Source organism: Loxodonta africana, chromosome 22 (genome assembly GCF_030014295.1).
Source record: "Loxodonta africana isolate mLoxAfr1 chromosome 22, mLoxAfr1.hap2, whole genome shotgun sequence".
NCBI lineage: Eukaryota > Metazoa > Chordata > Mammalia > Proboscidea > Elephantidae > Loxodonta > Loxodonta africana.
This window is the reverse complement of record NC_087363.1, coordinates 48215634-48232705: the sequence shown is the minus strand read 5'-3', so window position 1 is coordinate 48232705 and position 17072 is coordinate 48215634. Positions and strand designations below refer to the sequence as shown.

Below are 17072 nucleotides of genomic sequence, written 5' to 3'. Positions count from 1 at the left end.
AACTGCATTCCAAGAGTTAAAAAAACGATGAGGAAATAGAGGCAAAGGAAAGAATATGGGGATGAGGCTCAAAACAGAATTAAGTTAGTAAGATCAGGTACTTTTGCTGATGATAGGCTAAAATTTTATCCCTGAACTCTTTAGAAGCTCTTTGTTGAAACACAATCTGTTCTTTCCTTGTTCTTGACATTAGAGTAATGTATGAACCCCTTTTAAAAAGATCAGATTGTTCAGTGTTGACTTAAAATATTTTTGTTATGAGACTTAAATACCGACAAGCATAAGACCTGGTATGTTGCCATCAGGTTGATTCAAATTCATAGCAACCCTATAGGACAGAGTACTGCCCCACAGGATTTCCAAGGAGTGGCTGATGGATTCAAACGGCTGACTTTTAGTTAGCAGTCCTAGCTCTTCACCATTGTGCTACCAGAGCTCCAGACTTCGTATAAACACCCTAGAAACATAACTTTTAAAAATTACATACTTGTTTTGGTTATCTATTGCTGCATAACAAACTACTTCAAAAATGTAATAGATTGAAACTACAACCGTGTTGTTATCTCTCACAGTTCTGTGGGTTGACTGGGCTAAGCTGGCTGGTTCTTCTGCTGGTCTTGATGGGGTCTTCCCTGTGACTACAGTGAGAGGGTGACTAGGGTTGGCCCAACCAAGTTAACTTTGCTAACATTTTTGGCACTTTGGCAGGAATGCCTGTAATGTTGGGACCTTTCTTTCTGTCCGTGTAGGTAACTTGGGACTCTTTACAATATGATGGCTAGCTCCAACAGCAAGCATTTCAATAGGATAAGCCAACAATATGCAAGAACTAATCAATTCTTTGCTTGCATTGTGTTTGCTAATGTCCTGTTGATCGGATAAAATCACACGGCCAAACCCAGTGTCAATGTGGGAGGGCCTACAGAAGGGTGTGACTAAGCCAAGGGCACAGTTGGTTCAGGGCCACTAGTGTTAACAGTCTGTCTCAACACTAAATATAAAACCTGTGATGTTGGAATCAGCACTGTTATTCACTATGATGGAAGATGCTTTTCTGAAACTTACATGGGGTGTTTTGAGTTCAGTGTGAGGATGCTTCCAGGTGATATGTGATGACACAGCTCTGCCGCCATTTTCCTCACACTCAACAGCAGGGAAGCGTCCTTCGCACAGCATACTGTGCTCCCCTTTAGAAGCATGAATACAGTATTTACATAATAAATGCACTCTGTGCTTTTCTTGTTAAATTTTCAACCACTAAGGTCTTCCCATATGGTATTCATTTCATTGTGGACACAGTGCAGACAGTGACACAGTAATTGGGGGGTAGTACTCAGTGATGGGGCGATTTGCCATTTGATCCAGGATGTGCTTAGTAACTTTTTAGTTGTATAAATAAGACAAATTACCACAGCTATTGAGTTGCTATTGTCATCAGCTGCTGCTGAAACCTGTTCAGCATCATAGCAACACGTAAACCTCCAGATGGGTAGTGGCTACGCATGAGGTGCACTGGCCAGGAATCAAACCTGAGCTACCTTCATGGAATGTGAAAATGCTGCCACTGAGCTAGTCCTGATAGTATGCTCATTAATCCCATTTTAAAGAACACTTGAGTTTTAATGGTTTATGGCAGTGCTTCTCAAAGCGGGGTCCATGAGACTGAGCTGTGTTTTACCAAATTGTGACAGGTAAGTACAGAACATGAGAGTAAGCATACAGATACTTCCATGACAATTTGACATTGCCCTGACATCAAATGGATGATCAGTGAGTGGGCTTATGTCATTGAAAAAGATACAGACCAAGAGTATCAGTTGGCTACAGGTTGAAAATAAAGAAAACTGGTCCTTCACCACGTAGTGTTTGATAAACATTGGATTACAGCATCTTAAAGAAAAATAGAAGTCTCTGGGAGGTGCAGACGGTTAACATACTCAACTATAACCGAGAGGCTGGCAGTTTGAATCTACCCGAGGTGCCTCGGAAGAATGGCCTGGTGATCTACTTCAAAAAATCAGCCATTAAAAACCCTGTGGAGCACAGTTCTACTTTAATACACATAGGGTCACCATGAGTCTAAGTCACCTTGATGGCAAACTGGTTGATAAAAATAAATAAATAAACTAATAACTCAAGAGAAACACAACTGTTTGTCAGACCACAGAGGCCCAGCTAATTGGGAGTTCTTGACCCAAGTTGTAAAGCTAGTCCTGTCACTCTGGGAGGTTAGGGGCTTTGGTTTAAAATTTGACAATTGTGACATCTTAACTGTCCTTGCACTTCATGATATAGCTGGAGATAAAGCAAGATTGTCTTGTTAAAGAAGCTAGTTAAAAGTCAAGTCCCATGAGGTAGAAGATAGTGTTAAAAATCTAAATGGCTTAGGTGTGCCTGGGTCCAAGGTCCCTGAGAGAAGGGCTTGTGTGGTTCATTTGGCCTTCCTCCCTCCACATTCTTATAGTGAGGAGAACACTCCCTTGGACTTGGACGATCATGGCGGCAGGACCTTCCTCCGAGTCTTGCTGCATTTGACGATGCACGACTACCCACCCTTGGTGTCAGGGGCCCTGCAGCTGCTCTTCCGGCACTTCAGCCAGAGGCAGGAGGTGCTCCAGGCCTTCAAGCAGGTAGCTTGAGTTGCTCCTGTGTGTGTTGTCTGTCAGAGAAGCTGCCATATGCAACTAACGGATTGCGCGTTTGTTAAGGTGCAACTGCTTGTTACCAGCCAAGATGTGGACAACTACAAACAGATCAAACAAGACTTGGATCAGCTGAGGTCCATCGTGGAAAAGTCAGAGCTCTGGGTGTACAAAGGGCAGGGCCCTGATGAGGTGATGGATGGTGCATCTGGTGAAAATGAGCATAAGAAAACAGAGGTGAGTGATGCATATGTTACCCTGCAACGTAGCTAGAGGGCACCTTAAAACAAGTCACTGCAGATATAAATGCAGGTTATAGGATGGGCTTTATTCCTAAGAGACCTTTTTAAATAGCCGGGGTAACAGCTGGTCTCCTAGGAGATGAGCTGTAAAACCGAAGTTTAGCTCTGTCTCCCCTGCCACCTTGGATCATGTGTGATAGATGTAGTGTTGAGTGAATTAGCACCAGGTTTTCCTTAGAGAGGAGTCCTGGTGGTGCAGTGGTTAAGCGCATGACTGCTAACTGAAAGGACAGCGGTTTGAACCTACCAGTGGCTGCATGGGAGAAAGATGTGGCAGTCTGCTACTGTAAAGATTATAGCCTTGGAAACCCTATGGGGCAGTTCTACCCTGTCCTGTAGGGTCACTATGAGTTGGAATTGACTTGACAGCAGAAACTCCCTTGGGGGAAGCCTGTTCTCGAGCCCTGGCCTGACTCATCATCTGCTCCCATATCTGTGAAATGCTGTCAGTCAGAAGAGAGTTGAGGGTGAGTAAGTAGATGGTTTGGGCATAAATCCAGCACAACTGTTGGAAAAACAGTATAGAACTCATGGCTTTTTTGTAAAGGGTGGAGCTAACCCTTACAAATGGATGGTACCCCAAGAGTTACACAAAACACAGTTACATTCATTTTGGTTCCTAGGAGGGGAATAACAAGTCTCAAAAGCATGAAAGTACAAGCAGCTACAACTACAGGGTGGTGAAAGAGGTAAGCCCACCCCCACTGTCTTTTTTCCTTCTTTAATAATTCTCTAAGGAGCTGTGGAAACCCTGGTGGTATAGTGGCTAAGTGCTGTAGCTGCTAATCAAGGGGACGGCAGCTCAGATCTGCCAGGTACTCCTTGGAAACTCTATGGGGCAGTTCTACTCTGTCCTGTAGGGTCACTATGAGTCGGAATTGTCTCGACAGCAATGGGTTTGGTTTGGTTTAAGGAGCTGTAGTTAATGATAGTCAGATTGTAAGTACAAATGTTTTTCTCTCCCTCCCTCCTTCCCTTCCTTCCGCACTGTTTGTGTCTCTCTTTCACTCCCTCATTTCCTCCTTCTCTGCTTTCCATCCTTCGTACCGTTGAGTTTAACAGGAGAAAGTAGAGCTCAGAGGTTATGAGCATGGCTTTTAGTACCAGATCTGGGTTTTGAGACCCAGCTCCGCCACTTACCATTTCTGTGTCCTCAGTTTCCTCACCTATAAACTGCAACCAATACTGCATACTTCTGAAGGTCTCCAAATTGAAGGAAGGATTAAAAGATACAGTTATAAAGGATTTATCTCAGTGTTGGGCACATAGTATCCATCAGTGAGAACTGTAATTCTTTAGAAATCCTTGCATCAGGCAGTTCAAAGTTGGGAGGTTGGTAGCTTTGTGTGCTTTTTTTTTTTTTTTTTCTTTAACCCCGGAACAAACTTCCCAAGTCTTTGGCAGTGATGCCACGCCGGTGCTATCTAAGCTGTCTATCTGAGCTATCCCACTTACTGTCGAAGCCACATCCACTGCATATTCTCGGTCTTATGTAGTGCAGCTGGTTGCAGTCATCCAGGACACTGTATACTGGGAGAAAGCTCCTCATTTTAAGTTTTTATGTGTATGTATAGCAGTCCTCTTGGCCTCCCTGCCCTCTACCACCCCCTGAAATCTTTTTCACTAGTTTTCTGAGGCTGAATTCTTTCTCTCTACCAGATTTTGATTCGACTTAGCAAACTCTGCGTCCAGGAGAGTGCCTCAGTCAGGAAGAGCAGGAAGCAGCAGCAGCGGCTGCTCCGGAACATGGGCGCCCACGCCGTGGTGTTGGAGCTGCTGCAGATCCCATATGAGAAGGTGAGGGCCGCCCACCGCTGCTGCTCAAAGCGCGGGGCCCATCTCAGGCTCCTCAGACCCTCCGCGTGTGGATACTGTTGGTGAAGAAATGAAGCTGAGGAGGCTACTGTACCTGCAAAGCGATTTCAGTTTATGGTTGTTGCTATTATTATTATGTCAAAAGAAATGGAGTTATTTATTAGGGCCAAAACGTCTTAAGTCAGCAATGTCAGGTGTTTTTGTGGACAAATTGTATTGCAGTCTGCCTTTTTTTTTATTGTGATAAGTATATAGGTAACAGAACACATGTACAGCTCACTGACATTAATCACGTTCATCGTGTTTTTCACCCATCACCATTAACTGTTCCCAGATTTTTCCATCACCCTTAATGGAAACTCAGTGTCCTCTAAGCACGTGTCTTCCTTTGTCTCTTCGAATATTTTATATGGAACAGTACATTATAAAAATAAAGTGAAAATCACCCATAAACAACTATTTTAAGATTATGTAAAGTAAGAAGAGTGCATTTATTTTTCCCTCACTCCCCTCAGTAGAGGCAGCTTGTTCTGTATCCAGAGTTTTAATTGACAGACCTATGTTCGCACCTGGGCTGGTGCTAGACAGTGTCATCTGCAATATTATTCAAGCAATTTAAACACTACCACCAACCAGTTGCTCTTGAGTTGATGCCCTACTTGTGGCAGACCCACACGTGTCAGAGTAGAACCGTGTACCATGGGCTTTTCAGTGGCTGATTTTTTGGAAGAAGATTGCCAAGACCATCTTTTGAGGTGCCTCTGGGTGGACTTGAACCACCAGCCTTTCAGTTAGCAGCTGAGTGCATTAACTCTTTGCACTACCCTGGGACAAGTTATTAAATGTGTATGGGAAGAACTTGGTGTTTACTTGCCTACTTGTGAGATCCTTACTAGTATGCTAACATCTAGTTAAGTACTTGGATCTATCAGGTGATACTTTGTTCTAAGTATTCTTTTATGTTCGTAGATATTGTCTTTTGTATCACGTTTTTCACATTCATATTCATTGTTGGTAGAGGTGGGATTTAGGGATGCAGAATAAACCGTGCTTTACATCTGTTGTGTAACCTGACAAGGCACATACCAAAGTACTCATTTACTGCTCACAAACCCAGTGAGACAGTGGTGATGTTCCCATTTGATAGACGAGGAGACTAAGGCTTGGAGAGGCTTCGAGTCCAAGGCCTTCAACTCAGGTCTCAAGTTCAGAAGTGATCACCAGAGAGGCCAATTTGTTAGTGAAGAATCACCTGAAGAAGACCTTCTACCTCTTGAACAGTTTGAATATTTGCAAGGTGCCAGGCACTTTGCTAAATCCTTTATACTAATTAGCTCATTAAGGAGCCCTGGTGGCACAGTGATTAGGTGCTCATCTGCTAACTGAAAGGTTGGGGGTATGAATCCACCAGCTTCTCCATGAGAGGAAGACTTGTCAGTCTGCTCTCATAAAGATTACAGCCTAGGGAACCCTACGGGGCAGTTCTGTTGCCTCACATGGGGTTGCTACGAGTAGGAATCAACTTGACAGCACACAGCAATCAGCTCATTTAATCCTCAAGACATTCATATGAGATGGGTGGTACTATTGGCTCTCACTCTTTTTTCGTAGTATCTGTATTGCCTTTTTTTAATTGTGCTAAATAGATATGTAACAGATCGTTTACCTTTTCAACATTGTTCACATGTATAATTTAGTGACATGAGTTACGTTTATCGTTTGTCCAGCCATTACCATTATCTCTTTCCACATTTTCCTACCACCCTTAACAGAAGCTCAGTGCTTAGGGGACACTGAGCTTCTATGTTGCCTTTTTCCTGAATAAAATCTTTTTGTTTCCGCCAAAGAGAGAATTCATTTTTATCAGTGAGGCATGAACAAGTTATTTGATTCTTTTCCGGGTCAGCAGTGCAGCTCCTCAGTAGTATACACCTGGCAGGCCCTCAGTAAACACCTCCTAGATCCCAGGTGATAGAACCTAGCCTCCTGGCCTGGAGACGGGTGCTTTCTCTACCATATAACCCTGTTTTCAACTCATTTCTCATCCTTCTCTCACACAGGCTGAAGACACCAAGATGCAGGAGATAATGAGGCTGGCTCATGAATTCCTGCAGAATTTCTGCGCGGGCAACCAGCAGAATCAAGCCCTGCTACACAAACACATAAACCTGTTTCTCAACCCAGGGGTAAGACTTCAGGCCTGTCTGAAAATCTCTGGGGAGAAGAGGGTGGGAAGAACAAAGAGAAACAACTTGTTCTGCCTTTAGTTGTGGCTTCTGGGACTTGTTATAATGCAACATTCATTCCAGAGGGGAACATTTTGGTCCACTCTGAGGAAGACAAAAATACTCCCCATTTTTTGTGGGAGAGGAGGCAAGGGGAGGGGAAGTAAAAGGTGGTGTAGGGATAAGGTAAGATATATTTACATTTTTTCCTTAAAAAAGTCCTTATTGTATGTAATGTAAATGATACAGAAGCGCCAAGGCTCACTCTCCAGCTACATCCTCCCAGGGCCTGCTCATTAAAGACTATATCCTTGCGTACGGTTGGCTGTTTATACAAATATATACTATATCCATATAAAACATATCTACATTATATTTTATTTTATGTGATATATATTTTAAAATATATTAAATAAATATGCATTTTTTAAAGAAAAACAGTAGTACCCTCTACACAATATTTTGCTTGTTTTTTTTTTCTCAACATATGTCTTTGCAAGTCAGGTATAGATTCTATTCTCACTTTTGATGACTTCATGGCATTACATTGAATGGGTACAACTTGGTGTCTCGTTTTGTTTTTACCGTTGCATTAACGGACAGTTCGGCCATCTGTAGCTTTTGGCTTTGTAGGCAATACTGCCAAGGACTTCCTTGTACATGTGCGTTCACACACGAACACTCACTTATTAGTAGGACTGGAGGTTTCCAGAAAAAGGGCTGCTGGGTGGTAGGTGTTAGAAATAATCAAAACTCAACAAAATTTGAACATAAGTTTTATTCTGAGCGGTTATTCTGTATGCATATAGGGAGACCATTTTGATTCCAGAAAAAAAAAATGACTCAAAGAAGCTAGGTACGTTGAAGCTTACAAAGAGAAGAGGAGGGAGAAATACCGAAGGTCAACCATTGGCTAACCTTAACACAATTGATTGAAACCTGCCCTCCCCCTTTTACTGAGATCAATGGATATCAGGTCACAAATTTTTCAAATTCAAATTTAGTAAACCTGCTTCAAATAGGAAGAAAGGCTTTGCAACTTTGGGTGAAAGAAAAACTGCTGGCAGATTAATTTCGGTCAGAATTTCTTTAAAGTGAATATTTGGTTTCGTGGGTAGGAAATACCCCAAATCAAAGCAAAGTGTCTGCTGTCAATTTTGCTCTTTGATATATGGTAACATGCCCCTTTTGTCATGAAAAGAGAAAGGAAAAGTAAAAGATAAAAATGTTAAAGTCTCCTACCTCACACCAGGCATCAAACTCAATAACTCTGGGTAGAAAGTAAAAAAATAAATCTTTTAGAAGCTTATATAAAAATATCTTCATGACTTTGAGGTAAGCAAAGTTTTCTTAGGGAGTATGTAAAAATTCATAAAGGAAAATAGCGGTATTTAGACTTCTTCAAAGTTAAGAACTTCAGTTCGTCAGATAATGTCATTAAGAGCATCCAAAAGCAAGCCAGAGAGTGGGAGAAGTCATTTTAATGCATGTATGCAACAAAGAACTCACATCCAGAATGTATAACAAACTCAAAGAAGTCAATAAGGAAAAAGACAGACAACCCATTTTCTAAAATTGGCAAAAACTTGAACCAACGCTTCATTTTAGAGGATATCCAAATGGCCAATACCTTAGTCATCTAGTGCTGCTGTAACAGAAATGTTACAAGTGGATGACTTTAACAAACAAATTTATTCTCTCACAGTCTAGTTGGCTAGAAATCCGAATTCAGGGCACCAGTTCCCAGGGAAGGCTTTCTCTCTCTCTGTCAGTTCTGAGGGGAAGGTCCTTGTCATCCATCTTCTCCTAGTCGAGGAGCTTTTCAGCAATGGGACCCCAAGTCCAAAGAACACGCTCCACTCCTGGAGCTTCTTTCTTGAAGTTATGAGGTCCCTCTCCTCTCAGCTTGCTTCTGTCATTTATATCTCTGTCATTTATATCAAGAGATTGCCTCAAGATAAGTCAAATCCTGTAAATTGAGTCCTGCCTTATTAACATAACTGCTTCTAATCCTGCCTCATTAACATTATAGAGGTTAGGATTTACGACACGTAGGATAGTCACATCAGATCATAAAACGGAAGACAGTCACAGTACTGGGAGCCTAGCCAAGCTGAAACATTTTGGGGGGATATAATTCAGTCTAGAACAGCCAATAAATATGACATTAGTCATCTGTCAAATGCAAATTAAAACCACAATAACATATGACTAAAATTAAAAAGATGGACAGTTCCAAGTATTGACAAGGATATGAAACAGCTGTAATGTAGAACATAAATTATTAACATCTTTCAAAAGCTTTTTGGCAAAGTTACCTAAAGCCAAACATATTCATACCCTGTGACCCAGCAATTTTGCAGAAATATGTGCATTAACTTTACCAGAAGACATGTACATGAGTGTTCAGAGCACAGTTATTTGAAATATTTGTAACACAAATAGTGTCACTACTTATTAAAACTGGATATTACCACCAGATGCCCAGTAACAGTAGAACAGATAAATCCCTTGTGGTGTATTCATGCAATGGAATATGTACGTTTACATATCTAGCAATGAGCCAACATCATGGCACAGCATGGATGAATCTCACAAATGTAATGCTGAACAAAAGAAGCCAGATAGAAACAAATGCATGAGGTTCAAGTACAGGCAAAACTCATGTATGGTCATAGATGTCAAAACAGCAGTTAAACTGAGGGGAGAGTGGTCATAAAGAAGGCCTGTTGTATTTCTTGGAAACCCTGGTGGCGTAGTGGTTAAGTGCTATGGCTGCTAACCAAGAGGTCAGCAGTTCGAATCTGCCAGGCGCTCCTTGAAAACTCTATTGGGCAGTTCTACTCTGTCCTATGGGGTTGCTATGAGTCGGAATCCACTCGACGGCAGTGGGTCTGGTTTGGTTTTGGGTGTTGTATTTCTTGGCCGGGGTGCTGAAGTTCCTTTCATAATCCATTTAGCTGCATGCTCCTGATTCATTTACTTTTCTGTGTGTTTATTCTATGTCATTGAAAAAGTTTGCTAAAAAAGAAGATAGTACAGAAGTATGAATGAGCTCAAATGCTTCTCTGTCTTGTAGTGGCCTCTTGTTTTTCTCACTTTGTTGTCTGCTGTGGCCTCCGCTTGACCACTTCCCTGTGCTCTTGTCCTCACTTTTGTGCCAGATCCTGGAGGCGGTAACGATGCAGCACATTTTCATGAACAATTTCCAGCTTTGCAGTGAGATCAACGAGAGAGTCGTCCAGCACTTCGTTCACTGCATTGAGACCCACGGTCGAAACGTCCAGTACATCAAGTTCTTGCAGACTATTGTCAAGGCAGAAGGGAAATTCATTAAAAAGTGCCAAGACATGGTCATGGCTGAGGTGACAGCTGTACATTTCTAAATATCTTCATTTGATGACCCATAGAAATTTTAAAATTAATTTATCTTAACTGTATGAACTGGGACCCTCTCTAAAAACCACATGAAGGGACAGAAAGTAATTGTGTAGTGTGTGTGTGTGTGTGTGTGTGCGTGAGAGTATGAGTGAGTGATCTCATGTTGGTGAACTTAGATATAAACAAATGTCTGATTTTTCAATACCCATACATCTATTTATTTTAAGGAAATTTGGTTTGGACTCTTCTGAGAGGGAAAAGAAAACAAGAATAGTGAACCAAAATGGAGTGAATGGAGATAAAAATGTGGATAGAAACCAGTGAGTCAGAATAGCCTCCCTTTTCGTGGATTATATGATTTTTTCCTTAATTATTCACCTAACTAATGAGGTAGAAAAATTGTTGCTTGATCATCCACAAGGAGAAACTGGTCAGTGGAATCACGTGAAAATTGGTTCTTTAGGGGAAGTCACACCTCATTGGTGTTGTCTCCAACCAGGAAGGCCCACTGTGCCACATGCATGATTTTGACTTCTGTATATCCTCAATTTGATTCCAGTTTTTACAAAATGAAGTCTTGAGTAAATCCACCTAACAGTTGGTTTTATAATCTTGCCTACATATGTAATTCCAGTGGAAGATGAAAAAACAAAGTTCCTGTCGAGTCAACTCCGATTCATGGTGACCCCGTGTGTCAGAGTAGAACTATGCTCCATAGGTTTTTCAGTGGTTGATTTTTTGGAAGTAGATCACCAGGCCTTTCTTCCAAAGTGTCTCTGGGTAGACTTGAATCTCCAGCCTTTTGGTTAGCAGTCAAGCATGTTAACTGTTAGCACCACCCAGGAACTCACAGTGCAAGAGAGCGTAGTATAATTAAGATAGTTGACTTGACCTGGGATACAAATGTCACTGGATCATTTTTTGGACCAGGGGGCTTGGCAGTGTTACTTGACCTCTCTCACTGTCAGTGTGCATGTCTGTAAAACAAAGGTACAGCATATTACAGAGAGAGTTGACATGCGAATTTAATGAGATAATGATAATAATAATAGCTAACATTTACTGAAAGCCACCATACTGTAGGCCGTTCCATGCTCTTCCTGGCAGCTCTGTGAGTTAGGTATTGCATTTGTCCCCATTTTTACAGAAGAGGAAACTGAGACACAGTGAGGTTAGGTAATCCATCTAAAGCATGTATCATAGCATTTGGCACATAATTAAGAGCTCATGAAAATTAGTTGTTATTAAGTAAATAGTATCAGCTATATTCATCTTGACTCCTGTGCCAGCCCTTTTTGAATCTTTTGGATTTCCTGTAATGCTGAAATTGATTTATTCCTAAATCGACTCATGAGAAACCACAGTCCTGGGGGCCAAGTTCCATATAGGAATGCCTTGACTTTTATTAGAAATAGATAATTTATGATCGAAAATATGAGATAGTATGTGAAAGAATTGTAAGCGAGGTGCTTCATAAAGCATAAAACAAAAGGTGGTAACATTTTTAAATGGTGCAAACTGTTAAGCACTTGACTACTAGCCTAAAGGTTAGCGATTCAAACCCACCCGGTGGTGCCACAGAAGAAAGGGCTGGCAGTATGCTTCCGTAAAGATTACAGCCATGGAAAACCCTATGGAGCACAGTTCTACTCCGTAATACATGGGGTCACCATAAGCCAGAATCGACTTGACAGCAATTGGTTTGGTTTTTGTTTATATAGGTTTGGAAATAATTTTCAAGTGTGAGTTTGTGATCTATATTTCCACTTGATACATGAATGCTTGTATATATATAGACTTTCTCTTCCCCTAATAATTTTTAGGGCCACTATGGTATTTCTATATCTGGGGTTTAAAATTGATGCTGAATAATTTCTAGTTGTTCAGTAATATAAATGAATGAAATCTAGATGAGTTTAGGAATGTAAGTGAGGCTAGATCTGGACGGTCAGTGCTAACACAACACCTTTCTCTTCGAATAGTTTTTGCTACCTTTTTTATGCTGCTCCCCTCTCCCCCACTGCAAGGTTGTAACATAAACAAGAGCTGTTCTTTTTTTCAGCTGGTCAACTCAGGAGAGGATGTCCTTGTATTCTACAATGACAGAGCCTCTTTTCAGACTTTGATCCAGATGATGAGGTCAGAGCGGGACCGCATGGATGAGAACAGCCCTCTCATGTACCACATCCACTTGGTGGAGCTCCTGGCCGTGTGCACAGAGGGCAAGAACGTGTACACGGAGATCAAGTGCAACTCCCTGTTGCCGCTGGATGACATTGTCCGTGTGGTGACCCACGAGGACTGCATCCCTGAGGTGAGGGCCCCAATTGGGGTATGCCCTTCTTGTCTCTCTCCACGGGTATGTGGGCCTGGGCTTGGTGGGAAACTTCAGGGTGGCTGGCCAGGATGAGACCTCAACAGAGTTGTGAGAACTGCAGCTCATTTTGTAGCGAGATTTCAGTTCGCTGAAACAAAATTTTCTTGAACATCAGTTTTGTGAGAATGGGATGTGGGGGAAGTTGGTCTTTTCTCTCCGTAAGAAGAGTTGAAAACTGTTCCAGCTTTTCAGAAAGAACTTCTGAGAAATGAGGCTAAGAGTGGGTTCATATAAATGGAAGAATTATTCTGTAAGTTTATTCTTTAAAATTCTTCAAAGATAATACATGAAAATTTAGAAACTACAGATAATTAATTAAAAAAAAAATCATCTACAATCCCACAATCCACAATAAGTGCCTGTTAAATTTTCTTTTGTTGGTCTCTTTTTTAAAAAAAATTTATTGTGGTGAAATATATATAACAAGAAGTTTGCCATTTTAATGATTTTTAAAAGTGGAGCTCAGTGACATTAAGTACACTCATCATGTCATGCTTTCATCACCACTATCTATCTTCAAAAGTTTTACGACACTCCAAACAGGAACTCACTGCCTCTTCAGCAATAACTCCTGATCCTCCCTTCCCCCTGAGCACCTGGTAAGATGAAATCTCATTGTAGTTTTGATCTGCGTTTCTCTAATGGCTAATGATCGTGAACATTTCCTCATATATCTGTTAGGTACCTGAATGTCTTCTTTAGTGAAGTGTCTATTCTTATCTTTTGCCCATTTTTTAATTGGGTTAATTGTCTCTTTGTAGTTGAGTTTTTGCAGTATCATGTAGATTTTACAGATCAGGTGCTGATCAGAAATGTCATAGCAAAAACCTTTTTCCCAGTCTGTAGGTAGTATTTTTACTCTTTTGGCGAAGTCTTTGGATGAGCATAGGTGTTTGATTTTTAGGAGCTCCCAGTTACAATACAGTTTATATAATATGTTTTTAGATGAAGTTTTTTGAAAAGTTCATACATTTACATGGTTCAAATATCAAAACGATAAAGCACAAAAGGGGCCCTGGTGGTGCAGTGGTTAAGCACTCAGCTGCTAACCAGAAGGCTTGAATTTAATAATCATGAATTATTGTTATGATCTGGTTATATTATTATAAATTGATTCAGCATTCACAGAAGGCAATTAGGGTACATCTGTATGATAGAATTTTATGCAGCTACAAAAGAGGAATGTGGAATCTCTTTATGGACTGATATGGAAAGAAAATATAGTGTTCCAGTGCAGAGTAGTATACTTAGAGTGCGACCGTTTGTGTGAAGGAAAAAAAAAAAAAAAAAAAAGGGAGGGAGGAAGGAAAAATATATATATAATTTGTATTCGTAGGCTTTTCATGGCCTTGACCTTTCGGAAACAGATAACCGGGCCTTTCTTCTAAGGTACCTGTGGGTGTATTTGAACTGCCAACCTTTTGGCTAGTATTAGCATGCTTAACTGTTTGTGCCACCCAGCGACCATTGTGGTATCTCATGGTGGTTTTAATTTCTACGTCCTTGATTAGTAAATGAGATTGAGCCCCTTTTCCATGTGTTTATTGAACATTTGATATTCCTCTTTTAAAAAAAATATTGAATCAAATTATTCGCCTTTTTCTTTTGAGGTGTCCATCTTATTTGTACTAATCTGTAAGAGCTCTTTGTAGGTTAAGTGCATTACAAATATCTTCTGCCAGTTAATGCCATTTAACTCTTTAAATGATGTGTTTTTATGAACAGAAATTTTTTTTCATTTTAACATAGTCAACTTTGTCCATCTTCTGCTCTGTGGTTCCTGTTTTTTTGTGTGTGTGTTTCATTCTCTATCTTGGAATCATGAAAATATTCTATTCCAAAGGTTTATACTTTTGAATTTCATAATTGCTGATTTTGAACATCAAAAAAACATAGAAATTGAGATAGCAGGGGAAAATGGAATAGTTATCTGATCTGTCCTTCTCACTATTAACATAAGACAGCTAAGCAATACCACCTATATATATACCAGCTTGGTTTTTCAGAAAAGCCTGTTTCTGTCTTCCAGGTTAAAATCGCATACATTAACTTCCTGAACCACTGCTATGTGGACACTGAAGTGGAAATGAAGGAGATTTACACCAGCAATCACATGTGGAAGCTGTTTGAGAATTTCCTTGTAGACATCTGCAGGGTAAGGCCCTGGAACTAAGGAGACAGCGTTAGCATATGCGCGTGACTGGGCATCCATGCGCGGGTGGGATGAAAATAGCTGTGTAATTTGAACTCTTAATTTCTTTCACATTTCTCAGTGCTTTCTACCTTTTCTCTTAGCTGAGAATAGATTCTAGTTACGAAGCTTCAGGGAAGAGAGGTCGTTTCTGGTTTTTACTTCACCCCTTATGGATTGATTTGTGAATGATAACCTGGGGCATATTTAAATCAAATTGATAAGGCTTTATTTTCCTGTATAATACGTCCTGTCTTTGAAGGACACCTTCCTGCCCTTGAGCATTTATCTCCTATAGTCTCATGCTGAGGATTTTACAAAGCGCTTCACTTCCCATCTATTACTTTCCTGGCCTAGCAGTTGGGCTGGGCTCCAATATATTTAATTTGATTTTTTGCTTGAGCTTAATATTCATTCCAAAGGCACGAGGCTACTACCTCGCAAGGCACGCCATAGATTTAATATGACTTTAAAAAAATTTTTTTTTTTTTTTTATGGTGGTGGAGTTGGATGGGAGCAGGTGACAAGGTTCTTCAGAGAATAATTGTGAGAGACATCCCTATTTCAGAAACATTATGATGTTAAAAAGGTCCACTCTGCCCTTGAGACTGTGTTGGCGTCTCCTGTCTGGAGGGGGGATGGGAGGATAGAGAGAGTTGGAAGCTGGCAAAATTGTCACGGAAGGAGAGACTGGAAGGGCTGACTCATTAGGGGGAGAGCAAGTGGAAGTATGGAGTAAGGTGTATATAAACTTTTATGTGACAGTCTGACTTGATTTGTAAACATTCACTTGAAGCTCAATAAAAGTTAAAAAAAAAAAAAAGGTCCACTTTGGTAACTCTGGTGGCATAGTGGTTAAGAGCTCAGCCGCTAACCAAAAGGTCGGCAGTTCAAATCCACCAGGCACCATTGAAAACCCTATAGGGCAGTTCTACTGTGTCCTGTAGGGTCACTATGAATCGAAATTAACTCAATAGCAGTGAGTTGTTTTTTTTTTTTTAGAATCATAGAATGTGGTATTTTCTGCCTGACTTTATAATTACCAGCGTGAGACCAGGAGCCTACAAGACCTTATTGTCTTTCTGAGTTCTGTATTTAATAATACTCAGATGTTGTTGTCATAGACATATTTTTATGTCAAGCTCCTCCCAGCCTTTTAATCCCATAAATCTAGGGCCTTTGCCTTAGAGTGGGAGACCAACTTTGTTTCTTTATATTAGATGTCAGCAACGATTTTCTGTAAAAGGCCAGGCAGCAAACACGTGTTTGGCTTTGTGGATCATCTGGTCTCCCTCTCAACTACTCAACTCTGCCCTTGTAGCCTGAAAGCAACATAACAATATGTAAACCAGTGTGCGTGGCTATATTCTAATAAAACTTTATTTATAAAATTAGCCACTGGGCTGGCCCATTGGGCCTTACTTTGACAACCCTCACATAAAGTTGTTCAGAAATACTGTAAAGTCAGTTACTAATTTCCTTCTGTAAATATGTCCTCAAACTGCCCCGTATTAAGCTCAGCACATGCTAGTCTGTTAATAAAACTTGATTTAAAAAAAGGTATTCTCTAAACCTGTTCTTCTGGCTAGTCTTATTCTAAGCAGCAAAATCAAGTAGAGTTCAGGTGAAATCTAAGATATCTCCTCAACCCAAAACTGGTACAGTAGCTGTTATGAATCACAGCTGATTATTTTGAACAATGTTGCATATCAATAAAATTTTTTATTGAATGGAAGCGTGTTGTAGGGTTGTAGAATGTCAGGCACAAAGGACCTCAGTGATATTATTAACTTGCTTGATTACATTGATTAGGAACCCATGGGCTAAAGCAGATGAATGGCTTAACCAGAAGGGCAGTTTACTTTTAGGGGAAAATTAAAACACATGTAGTTACCATGCCTCCCTTGGGGTTTTAGACTTGTTACACAAGGATGGGAAGTTAGATAGGATGGCTTTGTAGGTCCCATACCAATTTCAGTGTTTTGTGATTCTATGGCTGTGATATCTGAGCAGATGTGTTTTTCTTTTTCCATGGTTTATTTTTATTATCTCTTAAGGAGAGAAATATTGACCTGCAGGACTTTGCCTTTCATTTGTAAGGGTAATCAGTGGGAAGAATCATGGATTTCTTAAGTTTAC

At 40.6% G+C, this 17072-nt stretch overlaps 1 protein-coding gene across 7 annotated transcripts in view; it reads left to right on the top strand.

Annotated features, from left to right (window-relative positions):
- Positions 1–17072, top strand: part of ITPR1 (inositol 1,4,5-trisphosphate receptor type 1) — a 385201-nt gene that overhangs the window by 202139 nt on the left and 165990 nt on the right. For all 7 annotated transcript variants that reach the window (XM_064274996.1, XM_064274992.1, XM_064274993.1 and 4 more), the window contains 8 exons: positions 2465–2630; positions 2709–2879; positions 3568–3633; positions 4604–4741; positions 6820–6945; positions 10149–10349; positions 12428–12679; positions 14772–14897. In XM_064274996.1, the coding sequence (XP_064131066.1) occupies positions 2465–2630; positions 2709–2879; positions 3568–3633; positions 4604–4741; positions 6820–6945; positions 10149–10349; positions 12428–12679; positions 14772–14897 (1246 nt within the window). The remainder of the gene's footprint in view (positions 1–2464; positions 2631–2708; positions 2880–3567; positions 3634–4603; positions 4742–6819; positions 6946–10148; positions 10350–12427; positions 12680–14771; positions 14898–17072) is intronic.